General features: G+C 48.8%; 1 protein-coding gene across 7 annotated transcripts in view; it reads right to left on the bottom strand.

Moving 5' to 3' along the window:
- Nucleotides 1-6,589: 6,589 nt before the first annotated feature.
- Nucleotides 6,590-23,859, bottom strand: part of LOC111840206 (rho GTPase-activating protein 12-like) — a 36,929-nt gene continuing 19,659 nt past the window's right edge. The window contains exons 3-19 of one of the 7 annotated variants that reach the window (XM_072710878.1): nucleotides 16,741-16,980; nucleotides 15,294-15,419; nucleotides 14,792-14,872; nucleotides 14,579-14,704; nucleotides 12,375-12,446; nucleotides 11,945-12,006; nucleotides 11,583-11,664; nucleotides 10,785-10,883; nucleotides 10,068-10,166; nucleotides 9,862-9,982; nucleotides 9,643-9,762; nucleotides 9,094-9,192; nucleotides 8,899-8,976; nucleotides 8,676-8,810; nucleotides 8,352-8,457; nucleotides 7,617-7,787; nucleotides 6,590-7,435 (exon numbers count right to left, since the gene is read on the bottom strand). In XM_072710878.1, coding sequence (XP_072566979.1) covers nucleotides 7,429-7,435; nucleotides 7,617-7,787; nucleotides 8,352-8,457; nucleotides 8,676-8,810; nucleotides 8,899-8,976; nucleotides 9,094-9,192; nucleotides 9,643-9,762; nucleotides 9,862-9,982; nucleotides 10,068-10,166; nucleotides 10,785-10,883; nucleotides 11,583-11,664; nucleotides 11,945-12,006; nucleotides 12,375-12,446; nucleotides 14,579-14,704; nucleotides 14,792-14,872; nucleotides 15,294-15,419; nucleotides 16,741-16,980 — 1,824 coding nt within the window. In that variant the 3' untranslated portion in view covers nucleotides 6,590-7,428. Of the gene's footprint in view, nucleotides 7,788-8,351; nucleotides 8,458-8,675; nucleotides 8,811-8,898; nucleotides 8,977-9,093; nucleotides 9,193-9,642; nucleotides 9,763-9,861; nucleotides 9,983-10,067; nucleotides 10,167-10,784; nucleotides 10,887-11,582; nucleotides 11,665-11,944; nucleotides 12,007-12,374; nucleotides 12,447-14,578; nucleotides 14,705-14,791; nucleotides 14,873-15,293; nucleotides 15,420-16,740; nucleotides 16,981-23,859 lie in introns of all 7 variants that reach the window. The other 6 variants (XM_072710877.1, XM_072710879.1, XM_072710880.1 and 3 more) reach the window with 6 other exon arrangements.

The following is a 23,859-nucleotide window of genomic DNA, read 5'->3' as shown; positions in this document are numbered from 1 at the left end:
GTGATCAAGGTCAAATGAAGCAGGATTAAGAGGTACAACACTGAGGATTTCACATCCCCAGCCTTATGCAAGACACGTGCCACGGGACAGTGTTAATCGCGGTGGGGGGGGGGGGGGGCGCTCAGAGCCGCCGTGTGTGCTCAAGCGGGGTCTGGCTGTGTCTGACACATCACTGTGTTTTTATTTCCGGGTGGGGTGGGGTGGGGGGTGTAAGGACAAGAAGCTACATGATGGGGGGTGGTGGGGGTGGGGGGTGGGGGGGTGGTGGACGAATCTCGACCTGCCCAGGACGTCCGCTGTACTTGGCGAAACCACGGCAGGACGAACCTGCACTTCTGCTAGCGGGCGTCATCAGGCCCGCGCCCGGCCTCTAGGGGGCATCAGCAGGTATTACTTGTCAGTATTACTGTTTCCTCAGTTTGGATTTCATGCAAAAAAATAATAATGAAAAAAACAAAACTAAAAAAAAAAAATAATAATTATGTGTAGTGTGTTTTCAACAAAGACCGTATGAGTATCACTTTCATTATAAGTACCTTATTAGTTATAGAAAACTTTTATATTTATGTCTTATTTTTTATATTTCATTCTGGTTATTTATTACACTGTGTAGTGTATAAAACTGTAGCTTGTATTAATACAGTAATATATTTTAGTATAAAAAGTAATTTGGAAGGTATGAAGTCATGCATAGAGGAAGGATCCCCTGTTTGTTTTTAAGTATTATATGTTAACATAACTCTGACTAATCTAGAAATGAGGCTAGTAATTGGAAGAAATAACAAAGATATCTTTACTCTCCCCGTTAAAATACGATGCTACTGAACTGAGAACTAACCGTGTGACTAACAGAATGAGTCTTTGCTGTCGTATTTATGGATTTACACCCCGCTGTTCTGTTACAAATCCAAAACTTGATCGACCGTCTCTTTTTTTATTTGTGCCAATTTATTTACTCTTACGTCTGTGGCAAGACAATAATTTAGTTTTGGTTTTTTGTTTTTTTAAACCCTGGTTAATCACGCAAAACATTTTATAGGTTTTTTCATTTTTGTTTAGTTTGTTTGTTTTTTTTTGTTTTTGTTTTTTTTTGTTTTTGTTTTTTTTTGTTTTTGTTTGTTTTTGTTTTTGTTTTTTTTTTAAGTCCCCATCACAATAAAATTCATCAAGATGCTATATGGTGCCTCATTGTACTTCTTCCATTCATTTCTAACCACCATCGCCCACATACCTCTGGTCCCATTTGCTGCACAGCTCTATCCATGTGGGAAAAAATATATATTCTATAATATTTATTGTTATACTTCCTATTCATATTGGGAGAGCAAGTCTTTATTGATTGGTTGAAAATTTAATTGTGTTCATGACTCAGGTGGGGGTGGGCCAAACCGATCAAACCACGCCATGCCACACCCAGCCAAGTTAGTCAAAGACGATCAGTCAAAACGAGATGCACCAAGGTCACATTTATCGATCCGTCTCTGGTTTCCAACAGGTCGCACCCAGTGCATGAATTAGTAATGGGGCATCCAGGAAAATCTATAATCCTGATGAGAGACTGAAAGTCACACAATGCGCTGCTACACTGGAAGGGGGGAAGAGGAGGAAGCACAGGAAGTAGGTCAGGCTCAGCAGGAAGTGATGTCAGTGGAGACTGAAAAATGAGCGGCGACAGCTGATGATGTCATTGAAAATGTAAAACAGGAAGTTCACAGTGAGACCATAACGCAGATGGTAGAGGGTGGGGGAACACTGGGAAGGGCTTGGAAATGGGGATCCTGTGAAGGACCCGGTGCTGTACCCCTTACTTATGACGCTACCCAGTTCAGCAACATCAAATGAAAGGGTGAAGTTGGCAGGGTAGGGTTGAGGGGGAGCTGAGCACACTGACAAATGAGGGGAAACACATAGGAAAGCGAAACAGAGAATCTTTCAAAGAAGAAATGAGAAAGTCACCAGAGACTCTAACCAATCAACAGTGCTTCTGTAAACACTCCCAAAACGTACTGTGCCTCAGTGCTCGCAGCTTCCACAACACTCCCAAAACGCACTGTACCTCAGTGCTCGCGGCTTCCACAACACTCCCAAAACGTACTGTGCCTCAGTGCTCGCAGCTTCCACAACACTCCCAAAACGTACTGTACCTCAGTGCTCGCAGCTTCCACAACACTCCCAAAACGTACTGTGCCTCAGTGCTCGCAGCTTCCACAACATTCCCAAAACGTACTGTGCCTCAGTGCTCGCAGCTTCCACATGTGCCGTGACTTACGGCTCTCACATCCCAGGCGTCTTCCTTCCAGAGTGTTTCACAAATTAAGATTTCCCAAAGCCTAAATCATCTTGATTACACTGGTGATGTTCTTGGCTTTGAACCAGCCATTGTCAAAACTCCTTACCCAGAGGTCTGTGCTCTGTTACTTTCCAATGGTGACACTTTGCCGTGCAGAAAACCCATTTTTGTGCCAGTGGACAGACCTACATCTGCTGCAACATTCCTTGCGTAGTTTCTGTTATTTATATATTACCCAGAATTCAACAGTGCTATTCAGCACCATTAAGGACCATTCAAACAGGAATTGGTTTTATGCAAGTGTTTAGTCTATTGGGGGCTAAAACATCTCAGACCTCCCAGTTCCACAAACAGTCGCTTCTTAAAAGTCCTTCGCATTCATTTAAATTTAAGCAGATGATGCATCACACGTTCCCATTAGTAACGAAGGCTAAAACAGAAAACACACCTGAAAGCTTCCCTCAGATGCTCCCAGCAAAGCACTTCTAAGGGCTCCTTGTGACCGTCAAAGAGGGAAAAGTGATTACCGAGCCTCGGAGAGCCGCTGGATTTATTAAGTCACAAAATCAATTTTGTGTATGCGAGCAATTCATTTGAAGGTCTGGTTTTATCAATAATGTCAATAACATCACATACTAAAGGCCTGACTTATTACATGCCCTTTAACCAAAACACCAAACTGCATTATACACAATACTAAATGTGAACGTATGTGTATGTAAGATACTGATGTCCAAGCTCTGTGACAACATTCTTATGCTGTATTTCAGTCGCAGGTCACATGTATGCCGATCAGCGGTGTGTATGAAGAAGCCCCAATTCCCTTGATAACAGCAATTCTCTACTAATAAAAGCACATTAGTGATAATAAGTCTCGACACAGGTGTGTGCTGCAGTAGTTAACTTCTGTTCAACCACAGTGACAGCAGAGCTGGACTGTCGGATACATTGTGGCCACTTTAGGCCTATCTATAGCTATCTAAACCTCACTTTGCCGCCAAAAGTACTACAAGAGGAAATGAGCTCGGTGAATTCAGTGAAGTCATTCTGCACACCGAGCCACTACTTTTGCACTCCTGTTAGCTCCAACTAGTCTGACTTTAATTATCAAGGATTTTGGGCACGGAAATGCCATCGACCGGCTGTTTATCGTTCACCACACCACTCTCTGTAAACACCTAGACCCCTAATATTCAAATCACGGTCCTCGAGGTCCGAGCACTGCTGGTTTTCCAGCCTTCCTTTACCTGTGAGCCAGGTGTTAAGCCTCTGACCAATCAGAATCAGTAATTATTAAACTGACTACCTGGGAGAACTGAAAACAAGGCCTGGATTTGGAATCGAGGTCCAGGTTTGAAGTGCCCTGACCTAGACCATGTAGTGTGAGAATCTCAGGGGCGCGGCCATTCGATAAAGGTAGACCAGGAACACAGTCGCTCAGATCGGGTGTCTTAACCGTTCCTGCTGCTCCTGAATTTAACATCTTAACATTTTCGCAGAACTGTGTGCAACGTGTCACACTGGTATCGATTCCTCTCGAGACCTTTAATTCATTGTTGTCCACATGAGGCAGCTTGAGCAAGACGGGCTGTCATTACCGCCGCTCACCCAGAACATCCAAATCTGACCACAGAGGTGAGCCCACTGAGGCAGAACAGGGTGGGTGGAATCCTTATGCCTTTAGGATCCACAATTTTCTATGGGATTTTTGTTTTTCGGAACCCAGTGACCTTCACACACATATACTCACCACAAGATGGCGTTTTACTAGGAGCAGGACAAATTACGGTTTGGCCCCTTTAAGTTGCGGAGACACCCAGCAGTAATGGATTTCCATAAACACAGTTTCTGTCCTCATCCTTCTGTCACCTTCACCTTAATCACAGTGGTTCACAGCCACTCCCATGTTGTGCCCTGGAGTGTTAATCATCTTGACGGGCCGACTGGGGATGGGGCTCTTCATCTCTGCCCTTTGTCCTTGTCCTCGTACTGCCTTTTTTGTAGCACATTTCAATCATTAGTGTGGTATTTACTGCAGGTCTTTATTTTCCAGCCTTCATCCTAATACCTTCCCTGCAGATCTGCCTCCTATCCCCATCATCTCACACTGGTGAGCAAGTTCAGAAGCGCTGGCTGGGTGCTAAGGGGAGACGAGCAGACTCTGATAGGCTCATGGCTGGGTGCTAAGGGGAGACGAGCAGACTCTGATAGGCTCATGGCTGGGTGCTAAGGGGAGACGAGCAGGCTCTGATAGGCTCATGGCTGGGTGCTAAGGGGAGACGAGCAGGCTCTGATAGGCTCATGGCTGGGTGCTAAGGGGAGACGAGCAGGCTCTGATAGGCTCATGGCTGGGTGCTAAGGGGAGACGAGCAGGCTCTGATAGGCTCATGGCTGGGTGCTAAGGGGAGACGAGCAGGCTCTGATAGGCTCATGGCTGGGTGCTAAGGGGAGACGAGCAGGCTCTGATAGGCTCATGGCTGGGTGCTAAGGGGAGACGAGCAGGCTCTGATAGGCTCATGGCTGGGTGCTAAGGGGAGACGAGCAGGCTCTGATAGGCTCATGGCTGGGTGCTAAGGGGAGACGAGCAGGCTCTGATAGGCTCATGGCTGGGTGCTAAGGGGAGACGAGCAGGCTCTGATAGGCTCATGGCTGGGTGCTAAGGGGAGACGAGCAGGCTCTGATAGGCTCATGGCTGGGTGCTGAGGGGAGACGAGCAGGCTCTGATAGGCTCATGGCTGGGTGCTGAGGGGAGACGAGCAGGCTCTGATAGGCTCATGGCTGGGTGCTGAGGGGAGACGAGCAGGCTCTGATAGGCTCATGGCTGGGTAATGAGGGGAGACGAGCAGGCTCTGATAGGCTCATGGCTGGGTGCTAAGGGGAGATGAGCAGGCTCTGATAGGCTCATAGTTGGGTGCTAAGGGGAGATGAGCAGGCTCTGATAGGCTCATGGCCGGGTAGTGAAGGGAGACGAGCAGGCTCTGATAGGCTCATGGCTGGGTGCTGAGGGGAGATTAGCAGGCTCTGATAGGTTCATGGCTGGGTGCTAAGGGGAGATGAGCAGGCTCTGATAGGCTCATAGTTGGGTGCTAAGGGGAGACGAGCAGGCTCTGATAGGCTCATGGCTGGGTGCTAGGGGGAGACGAGCAGACTCTGATAGGCTCATGGCTGGGTGCTGAGGGGAGATTAGCAGGCTCTGATAGGTTCATGGCTGGGTGCTAAGGGCAGATGAGCAGGCTCAGTCTGGCACAGTCCCTCAGCAGATAGTACCACAGCCTCACAGGTTATCCCATGTTTAGGTTCTCTCTGGAGAACCCGGTTTCATCCCAGAAAAACAAAAAAAAACATGTAGCTACACATACTGACATCTTTATATCACTTGCATTTGTGCAAGGTGGTGCTTTAGGTGAATTGATACGTCTAAATTGCCAGTGGCGTGCCCTACAGTGGCGTGCCCTACAGTGGCGTGCCCTACAGTGGCGTGCCCTACAGTGGCGTGCCCTACAGTGGCTGGCATTCCGTCCAAGGTGTCCCCTGCTTTGTGCCACCTGGAATAGACTCCAGCCTCAGCACAACCCTGAATCGAAAAACAGATGATGATCTGCAAGCATATACGATAGAGAGGAATTCTGTACCTAAGCCAATTAGGAAAGCCAATCAATATTGCAAGAACAAGGGGATTATGGGGAGGATATCAAAACATACTGGACCGCTTTGCGAAGCACAGTTGAGGAGGTGCATCTGAGCTGAAGCATAGAGCCAGCCACCTGCAAGACATCTGCCGTTCTGGGGAATATGATGTTCTTTACTGCCCCTTGGTGGGCAAAAAGAGGCATTGCAGGTAGGGCGTTTGATGTTCAGAGCCAGTCTGAAGTGGGATATTGCCGTAATGCCCTCCTGCATCCGCGCCGTGTGACACAAGTGAATCAAATCAGATCAGAGGCACCCAGTGCGCTTTTGACCTCCATAGCATCAAACGGTATTTGTTTACAACAGTGGAAGAAAATCCATATTAGATATTTCTCCAGAAATAGCATCATGATGGTAATGTGAGCCAGTTTTGAATAACCGTTTACGAAATTAAAATAATATTTAAGATATCCGACAAAATGTTTTCAGTCTGGAATCTGCCAGGGGTTCCACTTAAACTGAAGTCGCAGGTTCGAGGAATGCAGGGAATGTCCATGCTGGTGTCCCTGTGAGACAGAAGTGGCTCTTACTTACCTAGTCAGGGGGGAAGGAGGTGGCCGGGCGAGCGGACTGCAGATTTCAATCATTAATAAACAAAATAAGAACTCTGGGTGAGATTTCATTTTTATTCAGGTTAGACAGATACAGCCGGAACAGCAGTTAGTCTGGAAAACGACATTAAAAATGCACCAGTTGAACATAAATTTCAAAAGCCAGTTTTTTTTCGTTTCAATTAATTCTTATATACTACTGAATATTAATATTTGATTTTGATATTTTCTCCCAGTTCCAAAAGCTCAAAAACATAAAAAAAACATCAAAACAACATTAGTACCAGTTTCCAGTGTACCTTTTTTCAGGCTGTCCTACAGTCTTGTAAATCATTTCCATAAGACTACTTCTGTAGCTCAGTTGAGATGCACAGTGCATGCGTTTGCAGAATAAATACACCAGGACTCATTCCAGTACTGTGGTCTTGGAACAGTCTGCACTTGCCAGGCAAAGGTCTGTTTGATCCAGGGGCCGCACCTGCATGTAGGCAGTTGTGAACAAGAGTTGCGTCATCTGCCCCTGGTCCAGCGAGGTCAGGAAAGACGAGAAAAGGAGTATTTTCACGGAGGGTAGCTCTTTGAGCGCTGCAGCACACAGCTCTGTCCCACGAGATGGGGGTGATTATCCAGGGCCTGCAGCAGTACACTCTCGAGAGGACTGGGACGTGTTTGAGCTCTTGGTGGACGGACACTATCTGCACCCAGCTCCTGTGCCTCAGAACCTGGGCTCGGCGGCCCACAACCTGATAAACCAGCACCGGTTTCAGAGGCTGTATGTTTATTAAGCTCTCCTTAAATGGCCCCAGAATTTGCCACTCCCACTCAGCCATCAGTCCTCCACCCACCAGGTGGCGCTGTCTGCATCGGCGTGCAGTACGCTTACAATCCGCTGCTGAAGCATTAGCAGCTAAGGGAAGGAAGGAAAAAGAACTGTACACTGAGCTCCACAATGTTAGGTCCAAAGTAAGATAAGTCATCTGCATGGCGCTGTGGAGATATCGACGGCTGGGGCTGGAGTGGCGTGACTGGAGCGGCGTGCAGTTCAGAGAGGCCCCCTGGCCCCCCTGGCCTGCTTCCAGAAGCCCTACCTGCCGAAGATTTGGTCATACTCCTGCAGGATCAGTTCCACGATCTGGTTCTGGTAAACCATGTGCACGGCCATGTTGCTGGTCTCTACTTCGGGCCTCAGCAAGGTGGGGCCGAACACGATGGCCACGCTGTGGGAGGTCATGCGGTTCGCCTCGCCGTGCTCTATCACTCTGCGTGGGGGGGAGGGAGGGGGGGGGAGACAGGGTCATCCTCTACGCAGACACCAGCTCCTCAGAAACACACCTCGCGCACAGGAGGGACCCGAATTTAGCCTCACTGGCCAATGACCGAGAGGTCAAAGGGCAGCGTCAGCATGGTGCTAACAGAGAACAGAGATGCCTGAGTGTGAGTGAGAGCGAGAGGTTAATCTGTGTGTGATGGGGGGGAGGGGGGTGGTCAGGAAAAGCCCAAACAGGAACAGGAACCTTTGTATCAACATGTGGGCTTTTCTGCAGCACTGCATTCCAGCCGCGGGCACTGAAGATTACAGAGCAGACCCCTGGCTTTTTAGCTGGTTATCAGCGAACCGGACTGGCAGTCGAAGCCATAACAAGGGAGACCCTCAAATGCACGCAGCAGGCATGTGAGTGCAAGCAAAACAGGAAGAACAAAAGGTCAGGACCAAGAGTCTAACCCTGGTTGAGTGGAATCCCCCAGAATGCAATGCAGCCTCATTAGCATACATGGCCTTGAGGTTATATTACAGAATACTCATACTCTGCTGTCAGACTCACTTCCTGAGATGCTTGAAGAGGACCTGCATGGTGTCCTGGTTGGGTTTCGGCATCTGCTTGATTAAATCCCTAATCAAAACCGGCCGCTGCTTGTAGTCCGGAGATTCTGGGATGTTGAGAGAAATGGGACATGGTATAATCCTGTCATGGGCTGGCTTTAAACTGCTTACTGCACACAACACAGATGCGTGTTTATCACTTATAACTTTAGCTCCACCATGTGGACTATAATAAAACAGCATCCTTTACACTGCCAGATCAATATAACATATAAAGGTCTGTGGATGGAGGAGACATGCACTGATATTAACACAGGGCACTTACTGATGGCGTTAACAAAGTCATTGAACAGGCCGTAGGTGAACAGCGGTTCTGCAAGCTCCCGGAAAAACATCTTCAGGGCGCCCGTCGTGACATGTATGTCCTCCCACTTGCTGCTCTCCAGATCCACCTTCTCGTCTGAGCAGGAAATGATCACACGCGGTCCATCAGCTGGGATCCTGCAGAGCGCACTCGCACGGGCCTGACCGCCGGGGCGGAAACGTACCGTGATTGACCGCGAACCTCAGCTTCTGTATGACTGACAGGTTCCCGCTGACCCGGTACAATCCATCCATGTCCAGGCCTGCGGGAAGGAGAGGAAGTTCTCAGTGCGCTGAACTGCTAAAACGCGGCCCAAACCCGGACAGGGCCCGGTTCTGCCGTATAAACGAGGGTGTCCCCGGATGCAGTGGTAGCTTGCCGTTCTTCTCCACGTGCTCGATGCACATCCGGACGAAACGGGGCACGGTCGAGTTCTCCCGGTGACAGAGGCTGGTCAGGCTGCAGCCGAACACCTGGTCTGAACGAGGGGAAGGGGGTGTCAACACTCAGTACCACATGGTCTCAAGTTAAGTAAACTACACTGAATTCTGCTTGTTTTTAATCGGTGATCAATGATTGAAAAAGCAACATTGGTTTAAGCCTTTAAAAAACAAACAGCCAGTCTGGGAATTACAATACAGCTCGTCAGTTATTGTGTCCTGGGCCTGAATGGCAAATTAAAAAAAAGAGTGATACACTCATCATTACCTAGCGTTTTAAAATTTAAGAGGGAAAAGAACCTGAAAAAGCCCAGGCAGCAGAACCTGGTTTCAGTTCCTGAATTTACCAGCATGAGTTACCGTGAAATAATAATCCAAATCCTCAAAACTTCCACAATCACTCAAACTGTCACATTTCTTGCACTGAACCCCCATATAGGGGGGTGGGTTATCGGGGCGGGGTGGGGGGAGCCAGGCGGCCTCCCAACCTTTGATGTAGCCCTTGTCCCGGACGGACTGCAGCGTGGGTCGACGTGTCAGGAACTTCTTCAGCTTCACCTTGGTCTTCTTGTCCTCCGTCGATTCCATGCTGACGGAGGTCTTCACGGCTGAAGAGCAGCAGAGGCGTCATGCCAGGTCCGGCAGCGCCACGCCACGCCACGCCAGGTCAGATTTACACACACACACAGGCTGAGTGCCACTCTCACCCCTCCCCTTCCTGGACTCTCGTTGCTCCTTGTCTTTCTCCTTCTCCTTCTCCTTCTCCGGCTTCTCTCCCATGGGTGACTCAGGAATGTCCTCCTCTATGGCTTCATCAGACTCCCAGGCCTGCGGGGACAGCAGGGTGGAATTAAATTAACCTCCAGCAAAATGAGCAGGTGATCTTCTGTGCTTGGATGCCAGGCAGACTCACGTGGGCACTGATGGTCTCCGACAGGGCCTTGTACCACTCGTTGATGGAAGTCTCGTGCTCCAGCTGGATGAGCAGCTCTGTGCCCTGCCGAGTCTTCAGCTGTCGGAGCACAGACACGTGAGCCGGGCGTAACTCACCGGTTATGTGGGATCGATGGCGCAATGGGTTAAGATTTATGAAACCAGCAATGGCAGGCCAACAATGCAGAGGAACCAGGGGGTGCAATAAATAAAACTTTAATGAATTAGCCTGTGCCAATTCATCCTACTTATCCCATTCAATATCTGTTTGTGGACAGTCTCAGTGTTAGATATAAAATTAAGAATAGACAGTCAGACAGAGGCAGATAGGCAAGGAGACAGAAACACAGAAAGAGAGAGAAAGAGAGACAGAGAGAGACAGACAGATAAGAGAAAGAGACAGACAAGACAAGGAGACGGAGTAAGAGACATACACGACAAACAGACATAGAGATACAGAGAGACAGACCGATGGAGACAGAGATACACAGAGACAGATAGAGAGAGACAGACAGACAGACAGAGAGTCAGGCAGAGACAGGGAGGTTTACTGGCAGAGACTGATAGATAGATAACTGACAGATTAGTGACATGGCCTGAGCAGCAGGGTGCAAACACACACTGATATTTACATGCCTATTTATCCCTGAGGCTGTGTTAACTGTGTTAACTGTGTTAAATGTGTAGGTCTGGGTACCTCAATGACATTCTTTTTGCTGGACTTTTGCTTAGCCCATTCGATAGAGGCCCCCCTGAGGTCCACGGTAAACTCCGGTTTGGACTGGCTGCTGCCAAACTTCTGGAAGAGAGTGTCAAACGCAGGACAGTAAGTGCCGCAGCCTCACGGCCACGACTATATGTACGGCAGGTGCAGACTGCTGAGGGTGGATGGGCCGCACCCCCTGGGCCGGATCTGACCAATAGCAGGCAGAGATGCAATGGGTAGCTTGGCAGACATTTCTGAAAATCACATGGCCTTTTGGAAATGGTTTGACGATAAATTATAATAAATAATATCAAAACTAAAATGTGTAAAATAATCAGGAGGGGGACAACACAGTGGTGCAGTGGTTAGCACTGTTGCCTCGCACCTCTGGGACCAGGGTTCGAGTCTCCCTGGGTTCCGTGTGTGTGGAGTTTGCACGACAAACAGACATAGAGATGCAGAGAGTTCCTCTGGGTACTCCAGTTTCCCATAGGTGTGTGTGTGTGTGTGTGTGTGTGTGTGTGTGCCCTGGGTTGTTCCCTGCCTTGCGACTGTAACCTCCGGGATGGGATCCGGACCCCCCATGACCTTGACCAGGATAAGCAGTTTCAAAAAAATGGATGGTGGGAAGATTAAAGGTCATCTTTTATGGTGTAACAACCAGACACTGGCCTAAGTCCAATAGGTGAAAAATAACTGACCCAATAATGCTGGACGGGATCTTAAGTTAATTAATTAAGCAAATTAAATTCAGTCATACAGGAGAGGGTGGAGCCAGTGGAGACCTACCCAACTGGTCCCACCTCCTTGGCCCTTAGCAAAGAGCAGCGAGGACCCATGAAGCACTGTCCAGGATGAGGTCCAGTTCTTCCTGTACCAGAACCCAACAAAACAATGTCAGGCCCAAACGGAGAACCTCCCACAGCAGTGTCAAACAAAAGGCTTTCCTCTTCTGAACAGTGCATAACATATATAAAATATATAATAATGTAACTGATTGCTTAAAAAAAGTCATCGAGAAACAGCAGTCGGTCTGCAGGTTCCGGCTTTTCAATAAAATAAAACTGGGCTCAACACATTGGCCATTGGCAGCGTGGCAGACTGCTTGGGGAGGGTGCAGACAGGCCCGAGTGCGGAGGGCTCGCTCCTACCTGACTTTCTTTCCATTCTCCGTGATTTTGGTCACGTTCAGCACACCACACTTCTCCGATGGCTGCAGAAGTCGTTTAGGAAGCAAAAAAAAAGTGGAAGTTCCATTAGAAGGGTTAGGAGAGCGGCAGGGATGAAAAAAAGTCATGAAGGAAAAAGGACAAAGCTGGGGAGTGGAAACAGGGGGCGCTAGAGAGTGCCAGGAACCAAGGCAACTGGGGGGAGGGGGCGTTAACCAAAGAGCTGGGAAAGCACATCCTACTCCCAGGGTAGACCCATACTGATGGTGTACGCTGGGTGGCAGTCAGCCATTGGACAAGTGTGCAGAGAGTGGGAGCAGAGGATCATGGGAAAAAAGGGCCGAGCAGCAGAGAGGGCCAGAGATAGTGGGGGCGTGAGGCTTTCGGAAGGGCGGGGTGCGGTGGTACTGACAGACGGCAGTGGCCTGGGAGACAGAGGGCTCCAATCAGAATCCGGGATGCCTTTGGGGCTCGACGGGGACTCCTAGGAAGGAGAAGCAGCAAGTCAGCCTGACCGGGACGGGAAAAGGAAATCACTAATGAAAATATAGCACTAGCTCCACCCACTGACGAGTCCCGAACACCGATTCGCTGTTTAGCATAATTTCTGACCAATCACGGGATGAGCCCAGTGGTCCACTCCTGACATGCCACTAGGAGGTACGATGAGCAGCATATACACACACACACACACACACACACACACTATCCTTTTCCCATTCAATTCAGGTCTAGCTGCTGAATTGAAAGTGAGATCAGGAGCTTATTTTCCCACGCAGTTGTGCATGCCGAAGACGTGATCTGCCCGATTGGTTCCCGTGCGGGTGAGGGAGAGGTCATGGTACCAACTTGTTCCCGACACGGAAGTGAGCCGACCAGCTCTTTGAGAACCTCGGAGCGGAAACGGCTGTGCTTGGCGGGCGGCTGCAATGGAACCACAACAGTGGGAGTTTGAACGAGCCCTTGTGGGGACGGGCAACCCGTCGTGTCAGGAGAGGCGAGCGGAAAGGGAGCTGCAGACGGAGCATAACTTTGCAAGGGGGATATAAACAGGACTCCGACTGGACATGAAGACATAAAACATACAGACACAGGCTGCTACCAGCACAGGAGGGAGCTCATTTCAGCACAGAGACATTATTAAGGTTCTGCAAAATTTCCGTGCTTCACAGTCATGCCTATAGGCACAGAGTCTGGTTAGAAACGAAAATTAAATTAAGGCCACAGTATGACGGTAAATAGCTAACTGTCCACCTGTGGACCAGTCCTACAGTATCCTATAGTATCCCACAGTATTCTCTATTTTCACAGTTTCCCACAGTATCCTGAAGTATCAAACTGTACCCTGCAGTATCCTATATTATCCCACAGTATCCTATAGTATCCTGCAGTGTGCAACAGTATTGAGTATATTATCCCAGTTTCCCACAGTATGCCACAGTATCCTATAGTATCCCACAGTAAAAATACCTCTTTTTAATTATTTGTTTTTATTGTTTGTCTTTTATGTGCTAAATAAAATGTATTATTATTATTCTATAATATCCAAAGAATCCCAAAGCATCCTGCAGTATCAAACTGTACCCTGTAGTATCCTAGAGTATCCCACAGTATTCTCCTGTATCCTGCAGTATCCTATATTATCCAAGATACCTACAGTATCCTGCAGTATCCTAGATTATTCCACAGTATCCTGTGTTACCCCAGTTTCCCACAGTATCCCGCAGTATCAAAATACATCCTATGTATCCTATATTGTCCCACAGTATCCTATAGTGTCCTACAGTATCCCACAATATTCTCCTGTGTCCTGCATTATCCTATAGATTTCCAATTTCCCACAGTATCCCATATCCCCCCCACAGAATCCTACATCCCCCACAGTATCCCACAGTATCCTACATCCCTCCACAGTATCCCACAGAATCCTACATCCCCCCACAGTATCCCACAGAATCCTACATCCCCCCACAGTATCCCACAGAATCCTACATCCCCCCACAGTATCCCACAGTATCCTACATCCCCCCCCCCACAGTATCCCACAGAATCCTACATCCCCCACAGTATCCTACATCCCCCCACAGTATCCCACAGTATCCTACATCCCCCCCCACAGTATCCCACAGAATCCTACATCCCCCCCCACAGTATCCCACAGAATCCTACATCCCCCCACAGTATCCCACAGAATCCTACATCCCCCCACAGTATCCCACAGAATCCTACATCCCCCACAGTATCCCACAGTATCCTACATCCCCCACAGTATCCCACAGTATCCTACATCCCCCACAGTATCCCACAGTATCCTACATCCCCCCACAGTATCTCACAGAATCCTACATCCCCCCACAGTATCCCAAAGAATTCTACATCCCCCCACAGTATCGTAAAGTGAGACAAAACTAGATGCAGCAGTGTAGAGCCTAAGAAGCACGCTATGCTGTTCCTTAACACCCCAGGCCTACAGTACAAAGCAGTCTCTCAGCCTCCAGTAGGTTCCTGCCTCCCAGGCTCTGTGACCAAACTGGTTCACATGGAACTAACAAAAAAGTATCAGACATATGAAGCAGCCAATCAGGAACTGTAAATTTGGTTCCCACGCCTTGGTACCTTGTCATTGGCCTCCAGAATACAGGTGCTGTGTCTCCACCTGTTGAGCACAATGGGCTCCGGCAGCTTGCGGTCCAGACTCTGGGTCTTGAGTGAATTCCCGGAGTGTGTGTTGGGGGGGTCCAGCTTGGACAGAACAGGAGGAGGGGGGATTCAGGCTGGTGCTGGGAGCAGGACTGGGTACTCGGACAACCAGCACCCGGCTGAGCTCACCTTGGGCAGCTCCCACTCGGACCTGGAGCCGTCCGTGTTGTAATAGTAAGAGCGACCCTGATCGTCCACATGCTTCATCCACTGAAACGCAAGCAGCACAGGGCCATCAGAGCTCAACATCTGAGCTGTGGGTCCACAAAGAACCTGGGTTTGATGTTTGAAAGGGCTGCATTACAGGGATGATGAATAAATAGAAGATTCAACGTTCCTCAGCATCAAAATGGCAGGAAATGATGAGTTAAAGATTCTTGGGTCTTTTTCAGAACCAAAAGGTAAAGGCCAGATCAGACCAGAGCTCAGTGATTTGGGCTAAGGTTGAACCAGATGCTTGCTTGCGTTCAGTGTGGAAATACAGCCACTAGCCAGCCAATCAGACTCCAGCACCCCATCGATCTCTGGAGCTGCAAAGCCTGGCGTGACCACCAGAGGGAGCTCCCGAGAGCACGCCGTCAGACTTTTGAAACAGTCGCATGCCAGCACGTGCAGCTCATTGCCCCGGTACCTTCTCGCTGGTGTGGTCACTGATGTACAGGGTTTGGCCGTGCTCGTCCAGCTCCTCGGACCAGCCACGCAGGGAGCCATACTGGCTGTCAGACTGGCTGGAACGTGTGCTGAGCCGCCGGAGCACCTGCGAGCCCACCGGCGCAGAAAGGAAGGGATGGAGGGAGAGAAGGAGAGCAATAGAGAAGGAGGGAGGAAAAAGAGCACACTGTCCATTCAGTAGAGGGATAAGGGACAGAGAAGGAGCCCCTGAACCACTCAAATGGATGGGGGTATTTTTATTTTATTTTTTTTTGGGGGGGGGGGGGGGAGAGAACCAGAAAAATCAGAAACACCACCTACAGAAGTCAAGAAACCGCCCACCAGAACAGCTAAGCCAGACTCCATATCCCATGATGCATTTCACCCCCTTACCAAAGCCAGACAGCATTATCCACCAATCAGAGCTCCCAGGCAAGAATGAAGCTGTCAGCAAGAAATGGGCTCCATCTAGGTAGGAGTCTGACAACCCCTAGAAATTATTAGACGTACCTGCGCCAATGCTACATAAACTTGTTTTTATATTTAATTCAGCTCAGTGTCACTTGCAAGATCTTAAAGAACCTGTGACCTGCACATCATTTCTGGATCAGAATTTTGAAATGCAGAATCAGACTGATATAACAGGACGGCTGAAATTAACTGTAGAACATTGCTAAGTGCATATAGAGTGAGACACCAGGAGCTCCTGTATCACCAAGTTGGATTTTTGGGTTAGCAAGACAACTTGTCAGATTTAAGGTGGTCTGGGCTAAATGTAAATGACCGACAATAAAGTCCATTTAAACTGGGGCACCTTAAATCTGACAAATTACCTAGACAACCCAAATGTCTCGCTGCATGATACAGGTTACAAGACTGAAAACCACTGCTTTAAAGAGGCACTTCACCCCAAAACTGAAAAACATAATTTGTTTTAGAGGGGCTTTAGTGCTGGTAAGAGACGTTGCTGTAAATTTTTTCTAATGTTATTTATTGGCACTTAAATCACCACAGAAAGAATGTTATTAAGTCCCATTATATTTCAAAAAGCACGGACATTTTTATGGCCAATATTTCTCCTAGCAGAACAACTTAGAAGGACAGATCGCACTGAAGTCCCTCTGACTCATACGCTTTTTCAGTTTTGGGTGGAACTGCCCCTTTAAAGTAGTGGGAAACTACAAAAACTGTGCAGTCCCTAGGTGGCGCTGTGTTGGCATCGTAAAGCCGCCCTTGTTGACATGAGAGTGACCAGCGCGCGGAGAGCTCGGACACTGTCAGGTGCATGTGCAGGCCAGCACCGCCATTCAGGGTCTTTCTCAACAAACGGCCTGCGGCGGATGTGAAAACGGAATCTGTGCATTGCGACACACACATACGCGACATCGTCGTGCTGCGCTTTAGCAGAATGCTAGTCTGGCCGGTACCTCCGAATCCCCCTTGGTGCTTGACTCCCTGCTGCGGGGGGGCTTCCAGCTGCGCTCCTGCGTGCAGCGGTTATAGTAGAAGTGGCGGCCAGTGGCATCGCGGTGGGTCTCCCAGTCGCCGGCTGTCTGCAGCGGCAAGCTTGACGGTCTGGGGGGCTGACTGCTCTGACAGAGCTTCAGATCCTGCAGATTGCTGTAGACGGGGGAGTCCGGCCGGGTGGAATCCAAGGGGGAGGGACTCTGTGGGGGACACCAGTGTTACAGCACTGATACAGCAGCACGTATCTCTGCGGGGGACAGGGGACACCGGTGTTACAGCACTGATACAGCAGCAAGTATCTCTGCGGGGGACAGGGGACACCGGTGTTACAGCACTGACACAGCAGCACGTATCTCTGCGGGGGACAGGGGACACCGGTGTTACAGCACTGATACAGCAGCACGTATCTCTGCGGGGGACAGGGGACAGTGTTACAGCACTGACACAGCAGCACGTATCTCTGCGGGGGACAGGGGACACCGGTGTTACAGCACTGATACAGCAGCACGTATCTCTGCGGGGGACAGAGGACAGTGTTACAGCACTGACACAGCAGCACGTATCTCTGCGGGGGACAGGGGACACCGGTGTTACAGCACTGATACAGCAGCACGTATCTCTGCGGGGGACAGGGGACACCGGTGTTACAGCACTGATACAGCAGCACGTATCTCTGCGGGGGACAGGGGACACCGGTGTTACAGCACTGATACAGCAGCACGTATCTCTGCGGGGGACAGGGGACACCGGTGTTACAGCACTGACACAGCAGCACGTATCTCTGCGGGGGACAGGGGACACCGGTGTTACAGCACTGACACAGCAGCACGTATCTCTGCGGGGGACAGGGGACACCGGTGTTACAGCACTGATACAGCAGCACGTATCTCTGCGGGGGACAGGGGACACCGGTGTTACAGCACTGAGGTAGCAGGAAACACAATGATATCACAATGAATTAGACCTGCAGAATATGGGATGTTTATATGAATATTGTGTGTTATGCACATGCAATTGTCACATTGCAAGGACTGAGATAGTCAACTGTGTGAATACAATAAGTTTTGCTGAAACATTTTTACTCAGTCAGAGGAAACAAAATTAGCAAGCTGGGCAGTGATATGATAACGAGTTTGTTTTCAAGATACTGTATATGTAGAGCTGATTAAACTCGATTACTCGGTTATAAAATGCATTGATTAAAATTTTCATTCCTGAATACTTGGCAATATGGCTGAAGGAAGACGATGCATAGGCCAGGGGTGTCAGACTCCAGTCCTGGGGGGCCGGAGCCCTGTGTAGCTTAGTTCTTTCCCTGTTCCACCATAAATGATTCAGCTCAAGAACTGTGTGGTAATTAGCACAAGGAGTTGAATCAGGTGTGTTAAATGAGGGGAAACCCAAAAACGTGCAGGGCTCCGGCCCCCCAGGACTGGAGTTTGACACCCGTGGCATAGAGGATGAGGGTCCAGAGAAAGAGCAAAAATATCATTTGTGTGGGCACCCTTTACATTAAAAGTGAATGAAAATGCAGTCGTCTGTCGATATTGCAAAGCAGAATGTAAATGTCACCACAGCACAACCGCAATGCAAATACATCTTAAAACAAGACATTCAGCTTTGACAGACTCACCCAATAATGTGAAATTAGGCATAGATATGCCCCATTTAGCCTTTTCAGAGTAGCCTAGCCTGCCCTTCACATTACTTTGAATGAAAATATTTTACTTAATTTACTATCTACGATTCTTATATGTCAAAATAGTCACTCCTTAAATGCAGGTTAGCCCAGACATTAATTATTCTTTTGTGAATGTATACTGTGTTAGTGCTGAACAATACTGGATAAAATTTCATATTGCGACATTTTATGTCTTTTGTGATATTTAGGGGTTAACTATATAGCCAAGTAGAACTTATCATCCACCAACAGTGTCTGTCTAATAAATGCTGAAATGAGTTGTGCCAAAATACACAAAGCAGGGCCGACACACACACACACACACACACACACAAAAGTGATTGCCCCCCCCTGTTAAAACATACCTGAACTGTGGTGTATGACATCTTTGGAAAATTGAGTCCAATTTCTCTAGCCACACCCAGGCCTGATTACTGTCACGTCTGTTCTCAATGAAGAAATCACTTAAACGGGACCTGCCTGACGAAGTGGAGTAGACCCCCAAAGGTCAGACATCATGCTGCGATCCAAGGAAATTCAGGAACAAATGAGAAACAAAGCAATTGAGAGCTATCAGTCTGGAAAAGGCTATACAGCCATTTCTAAAGCTTTGTGTCTCGAACCACAGTGAGAGCCATTATCCACAAATGGAAAAACACGGAACAGTGGTGAACCTTCCCAAGAGTGGCCGGCCGACCAAAATTACCCCAAGAGCACAGCGATGACTCATCCAAGAGGTCACAAAAGACCCCAGAACAACATCCAAAGACCTGCAGGCCTCACTTGCCTCAGTTAAGGTCAGTGTTCATAAGACAGAGACTGGGCAAAAATGGCCGCATTGGTAGAGTTCCAAGACGAAAACCACTGCTGAGCAAAAGGAATATAAAGGCTCGCCTCAGTTTTGTCAGAAAACATCTTGATGATCCCCAAGACTTTTGGGAAAATACTCTTTGGACTGACGAGACAAAAGTTGAACTTTTTGGAAGGTGTGTGTCCCATTACCTCTGACGTAAAACTAACACAGCATTTCAGAAAAGGAACATCATATTAACAGTAAAATATGACGATGGTAGTGTGATGGTCTGGGGCTGTTTTGCTGCTTCAGGAGCTGGAAGACTTGCTGTGGTAAATGGAACCATGAATTCTGAGAATGTCCGGCCATCTGTCCGTGCCCTCAAGCTGAAGTGCACTTGGGTTCTGCAGCAGGACAATGATCCAAAACACACCAGCAGGTCCACCTCTGAATGGCTTAAGAAAAACAAAATGAAGACTTTGGAGTGGCCTAGTCAAAGTCCTGACCTGAATCCGATTGAGATGCTGTGGCACGACCATAAAAAGGCGGTTCATGCTCGGAAACCCTCCAATGAGGCTGAATTACAGTACAACAATCCTGCAAAGATGAGTTGGCCAAAATTCCTCCACAGCGCAGTAAAGGACTCACTGCCAGTTATCGCAAACGCTTGATTGCAGTTGTTGCTGCTAAGGGTGACCCAGCCAGTTATTAGGTTTAGGGGGCAATCACTTTTTCACACAGGACCTTGTAGGTTTGGATTTTTCCCCCCTTAATAATGAACACCTTCATTTGAAAACTGCATTTTGTGTTTTACTTGTGTCATCATTGTCTAATATTTAAATTTGTTTGTTGATCTGAAACATTTACGTGTGACAAACATACAAAAAAAACAAGAAATCAGGAAGGGGGCAAACACTTTTTCACACCACTATACACACACACACACACACACACACATATATATATATATATACACACATATATTGCCATATAAGCCTGCCTCTTCCCGGTTTCTCATTAATGAAGGGCTTCTTCCTTGCTTTATGGGACTTCAGTCCTGCTTCTAGGAGCCTGATATGAACTGTCCTTGCAGTGCCCTTCACACCTGCACTTAATGTTTCCCCTTCCTTTTGAAAGTCACTTTGCTGTCATCCTCCGATTCATGAGGCACTCCTGGACGGTCATCTCTGGCATTAGAAAGTCACTTCTGCCCTCTACCTGGCTGGTTTCTGGTCGTTCCCAGTGTCTCCTGCTTCACCTTATTTCTTGTGCTGCTGTCTTAGAAATTTTGAGCCTGGAAGCAACCTGCTGCTCAGCGTAGCCTCTGCCAGCAGAACCAGGATTTAAAAATTCAGATTTGTTTAAAATATAGAGTGGTTTCTCAATTCTTTTTCTGTGGCTGTACACTACATTATGTTGAAAAGGAACCATCATTAACATTGCAAAGCTTGCCAAGTTTTGTTTCCTCTGATTGAGTAAAAATGTTGTTGCGCAACTTGAACAGAGCAGACTATCACAATCCTTGCAATGTGCAAGTGCACGTGCATGAAATGCCATGCCGATATTGACATCGTACATCTTGTAATACTGCCACTGCACACGGCTGCTTTGTGTATGTGCCGTTTGCATGTTCGCCGTGTGCGCACACTTTTTCGGCGGAAACTCCAGTTGCCTTCCACTGTTAATGGAAGTTAATTAGTTGCCTTCCACTGTTAAGTTAATTAGTGTGTCTACCAATTGAGTGAGTGTGCACCAATTGCAATGTATATTATAAGCGAATACTCGTTGAATTGTCAGACTAAATCGGTAGATTACTCAATTACTGATATTATCAATAGTGAAAGCCCTAAATATATGTTAACATAAAAAAGTCAGTCGAGTTTATCGCTGCTGCTTTTGCATGAGCTCTGCATGCGCTCTTGGTGCTCATCATAATAATTTTTGTCCTTGCTGTCTGACACACTCATACTGCTCGCCAACTCCACTGTATGGAAATATTTCGGATGCCGTAAATTTGATGTTTGGCAAACGCTAGTGATTTGTCGGCACTGCTTTGTGTCTTTGGCACAACTCAGCCGCAGCACCAATTTGTTTGAGAGATTCTATTGGGAGATAAGGTTTATTTGGGGTAAATTCTCAACTCCCATTACGATATTTAAAATATTTATTGTAAAAAAATCATATTGCAATATTTAATTTAATAATCAATATTGCAGTGCTGGCAACAAAGCCTGGGCAATAGGTCACCCTCAAAGAAGCACCAACGGCACTATTTGCACAACAGGGCACTAGCAGTGAAGCGATGATACTGCAACACATGCCATGGGGCACTGGCAGTGCAGTGTGCGCAGCAGAGCGCAGGTACTGCATGCAGTGAGGTACCACTTCTGCACTAAACCTTTCTCAGCAGGAGCGTCGCAATACAAACGTGTCAGAAGCACTTAAGCAGAATGCACAGTGTACACCAGGGGGGAAATTCACTCACGGACAACAGGGCAGAGAATAAAATGCACTGAACAGAAATGAAGCGTGGCAGCTGACTGAGGGCACAGAGGAGTGCGGGGTAGGGTTTTTCGGAGAAGAGCCCATAGGCAGCCGCAGGCACTTCCTCCCTCTCAGATGGGCCCTGATACAACCCCTGAGCACTGCTGCCAAACAGGATATTGCATGAGAGAAAAACGCTGCTGAAATCCAGAGACACGGCCCCAATACTCCCCCCCCCCCCCCCCCCAACATGCCACGATGGGGTGTGTGACGGACGCAGAATGCCCAGAGCATCCAGAAAGCGTCTTGAACATCATCTTCCAGGGTTCTAACCCGTCACATGACCGGTGTGGTCCAGTGAGATGTCCTTCACTGCTTTGGCAAGGGGGGGAACCAGGACAGCCGGCCTGCACCTTCACAGGACTGACCGGCCAGCCAGAAGCACGCAGAGGCAGGGCAGACGCTCCCCCACGCCCCCTGCAGGCCGAACGGCTGCGGAGCTGCGCAATGCGTGCACCCGACGGAAGCACAGCCACAAACGGATCAGAGCGCGTTTCAATGACATTCTGATTTCAAAACAGCAGAGAAGCCGAAGGGGAAACGGCAATGCACTCTGACCCACGGGGGAACCTCAGCAGTAGAGGTGGATCCAGGGTCAAAATCCAGATCAAGATTTTGTTTCAACCAACCAATTCAGTATAGAGTGTCACTGTTTCAGAGTACTCAACTGGGTGGTTGAAACTAAATCTTGGTCTGGATTTTTACTTTTGGGACCTGAACTAGCTACCTCTGCTCAGCAACGTGGAGCATTACAGCACAGAGCACACCACCAACACCATACTGCATCCATCCATCCATCCTCCTATAACTTATCCTGAACGCTGCGAAGAGGCAGAGTCTGTGCCAGGCGGCACAGGGCATAAGGGAAACCCCCTGAGCTGGATGCCAGTCCACTGCATGGCACACACACCACGACTAGGTGCTTATTTTCAGACTGCAGGAGGAACACAGCGTAGCACAGGAAGAACACGCAAACCCCACAGGACTCAAAGAGCGAGGCGAAAGTGCAAGCCTCACTGCGGGGGGGGGGGGGGTCCACGCTGGCCCACCTCATCCAATAAACAGCCACTGCACCTGTGCCTCAATCTACCCCTTGGCACAGGCCCCAGGCACGGACTCGCTCACGCCACCCTGAGGAGACCCCGCGGAAATGCGCCCGAGGTGCCATCGCTACGGCCCGGTCGGCGAGCAAGTCACCTGAGGTGCCGACCCTGGTCCGCTGACGAACACGTCGTCGTCGTCGTCCTCTGTGGAGTGCCGGCGGGCCCAGAGCATGCGGAACCGGGACATGGCTTGTGGAGCCCAGCCGGTCGGGGCTGGGGGGGTGGGGGGCGCTCTCCGAGGCTGTCTGACGGCTACCTGCACCCCCAGCTGCTGCTTCCCCTTATTCTGAGGCTCACACTCTCCTTCAGTTAAACACACAACCACCCAGGGCAGGAAGTGGCTGATAGGGAACCCCCAAGCCCCGCCCCCACAAAGCTGCCCGCCCCCACAGAGGTAGCTCTGTCCTCTGAAACTGGAGGGAGTGATCTGTGTATAGAACATGCAGCTCTCAGTGTGTCGGCGTGGGTGTGGCTGCCTGCACAGGAACAGACCAGCCTGTGCTCAGTGTGAGTGTGTGTGCGTGTGTGTGCGAGTGTGTCCCTTCCTGTGAAGTCCTCTCACACAGACAGAGTGAGCCCTTCCTGCTCTAATCCTCAGCTTCACCCCTGGCCACATTGAACGCCAGACTCACCGGCATTAAAGCCCCTTTGGAGTCTCTGCCTGTAACCGCGTTAGCCAGCCGTGTGTGAGTCAGAATCTCTGAGACCGGGCAGCACAATCCATTTCTTATTTATATACTTGCGCTTTTGTGGAAATTCTCCCCGAAAAGCATCTTCTTATGTGTGGGATTATTGAACGTTAAGATAATAATCAGCCTTTACTGGAATTAACAGCGTTGCTTCCCTGACTTAAGAGTTAAGAGCAGTCAGGGATTGATTATTGTTCATGGATGATCAGCGTCTCCTTCACAGGCTGAGCTGCAGTCTCAGCTTTTGTGACTGCGCATTGCAAAGCTGT

The sequence above is a fragment of the Paramormyrops kingsleyae genome, chromosome 4 (assembly GCF_048594095.1).
Source record: "Paramormyrops kingsleyae isolate MSU_618 chromosome 4, PKINGS_0.4, whole genome shotgun sequence".
Lineage (NCBI taxonomy): Eukaryota > Metazoa > Chordata > Actinopteri > Osteoglossiformes > Mormyridae > Paramormyrops > Paramormyrops kingsleyae.
Note: the sequence above shows the minus strand (reverse complement) of the source record. Positions and strands in the feature narration are given on the sequence as shown.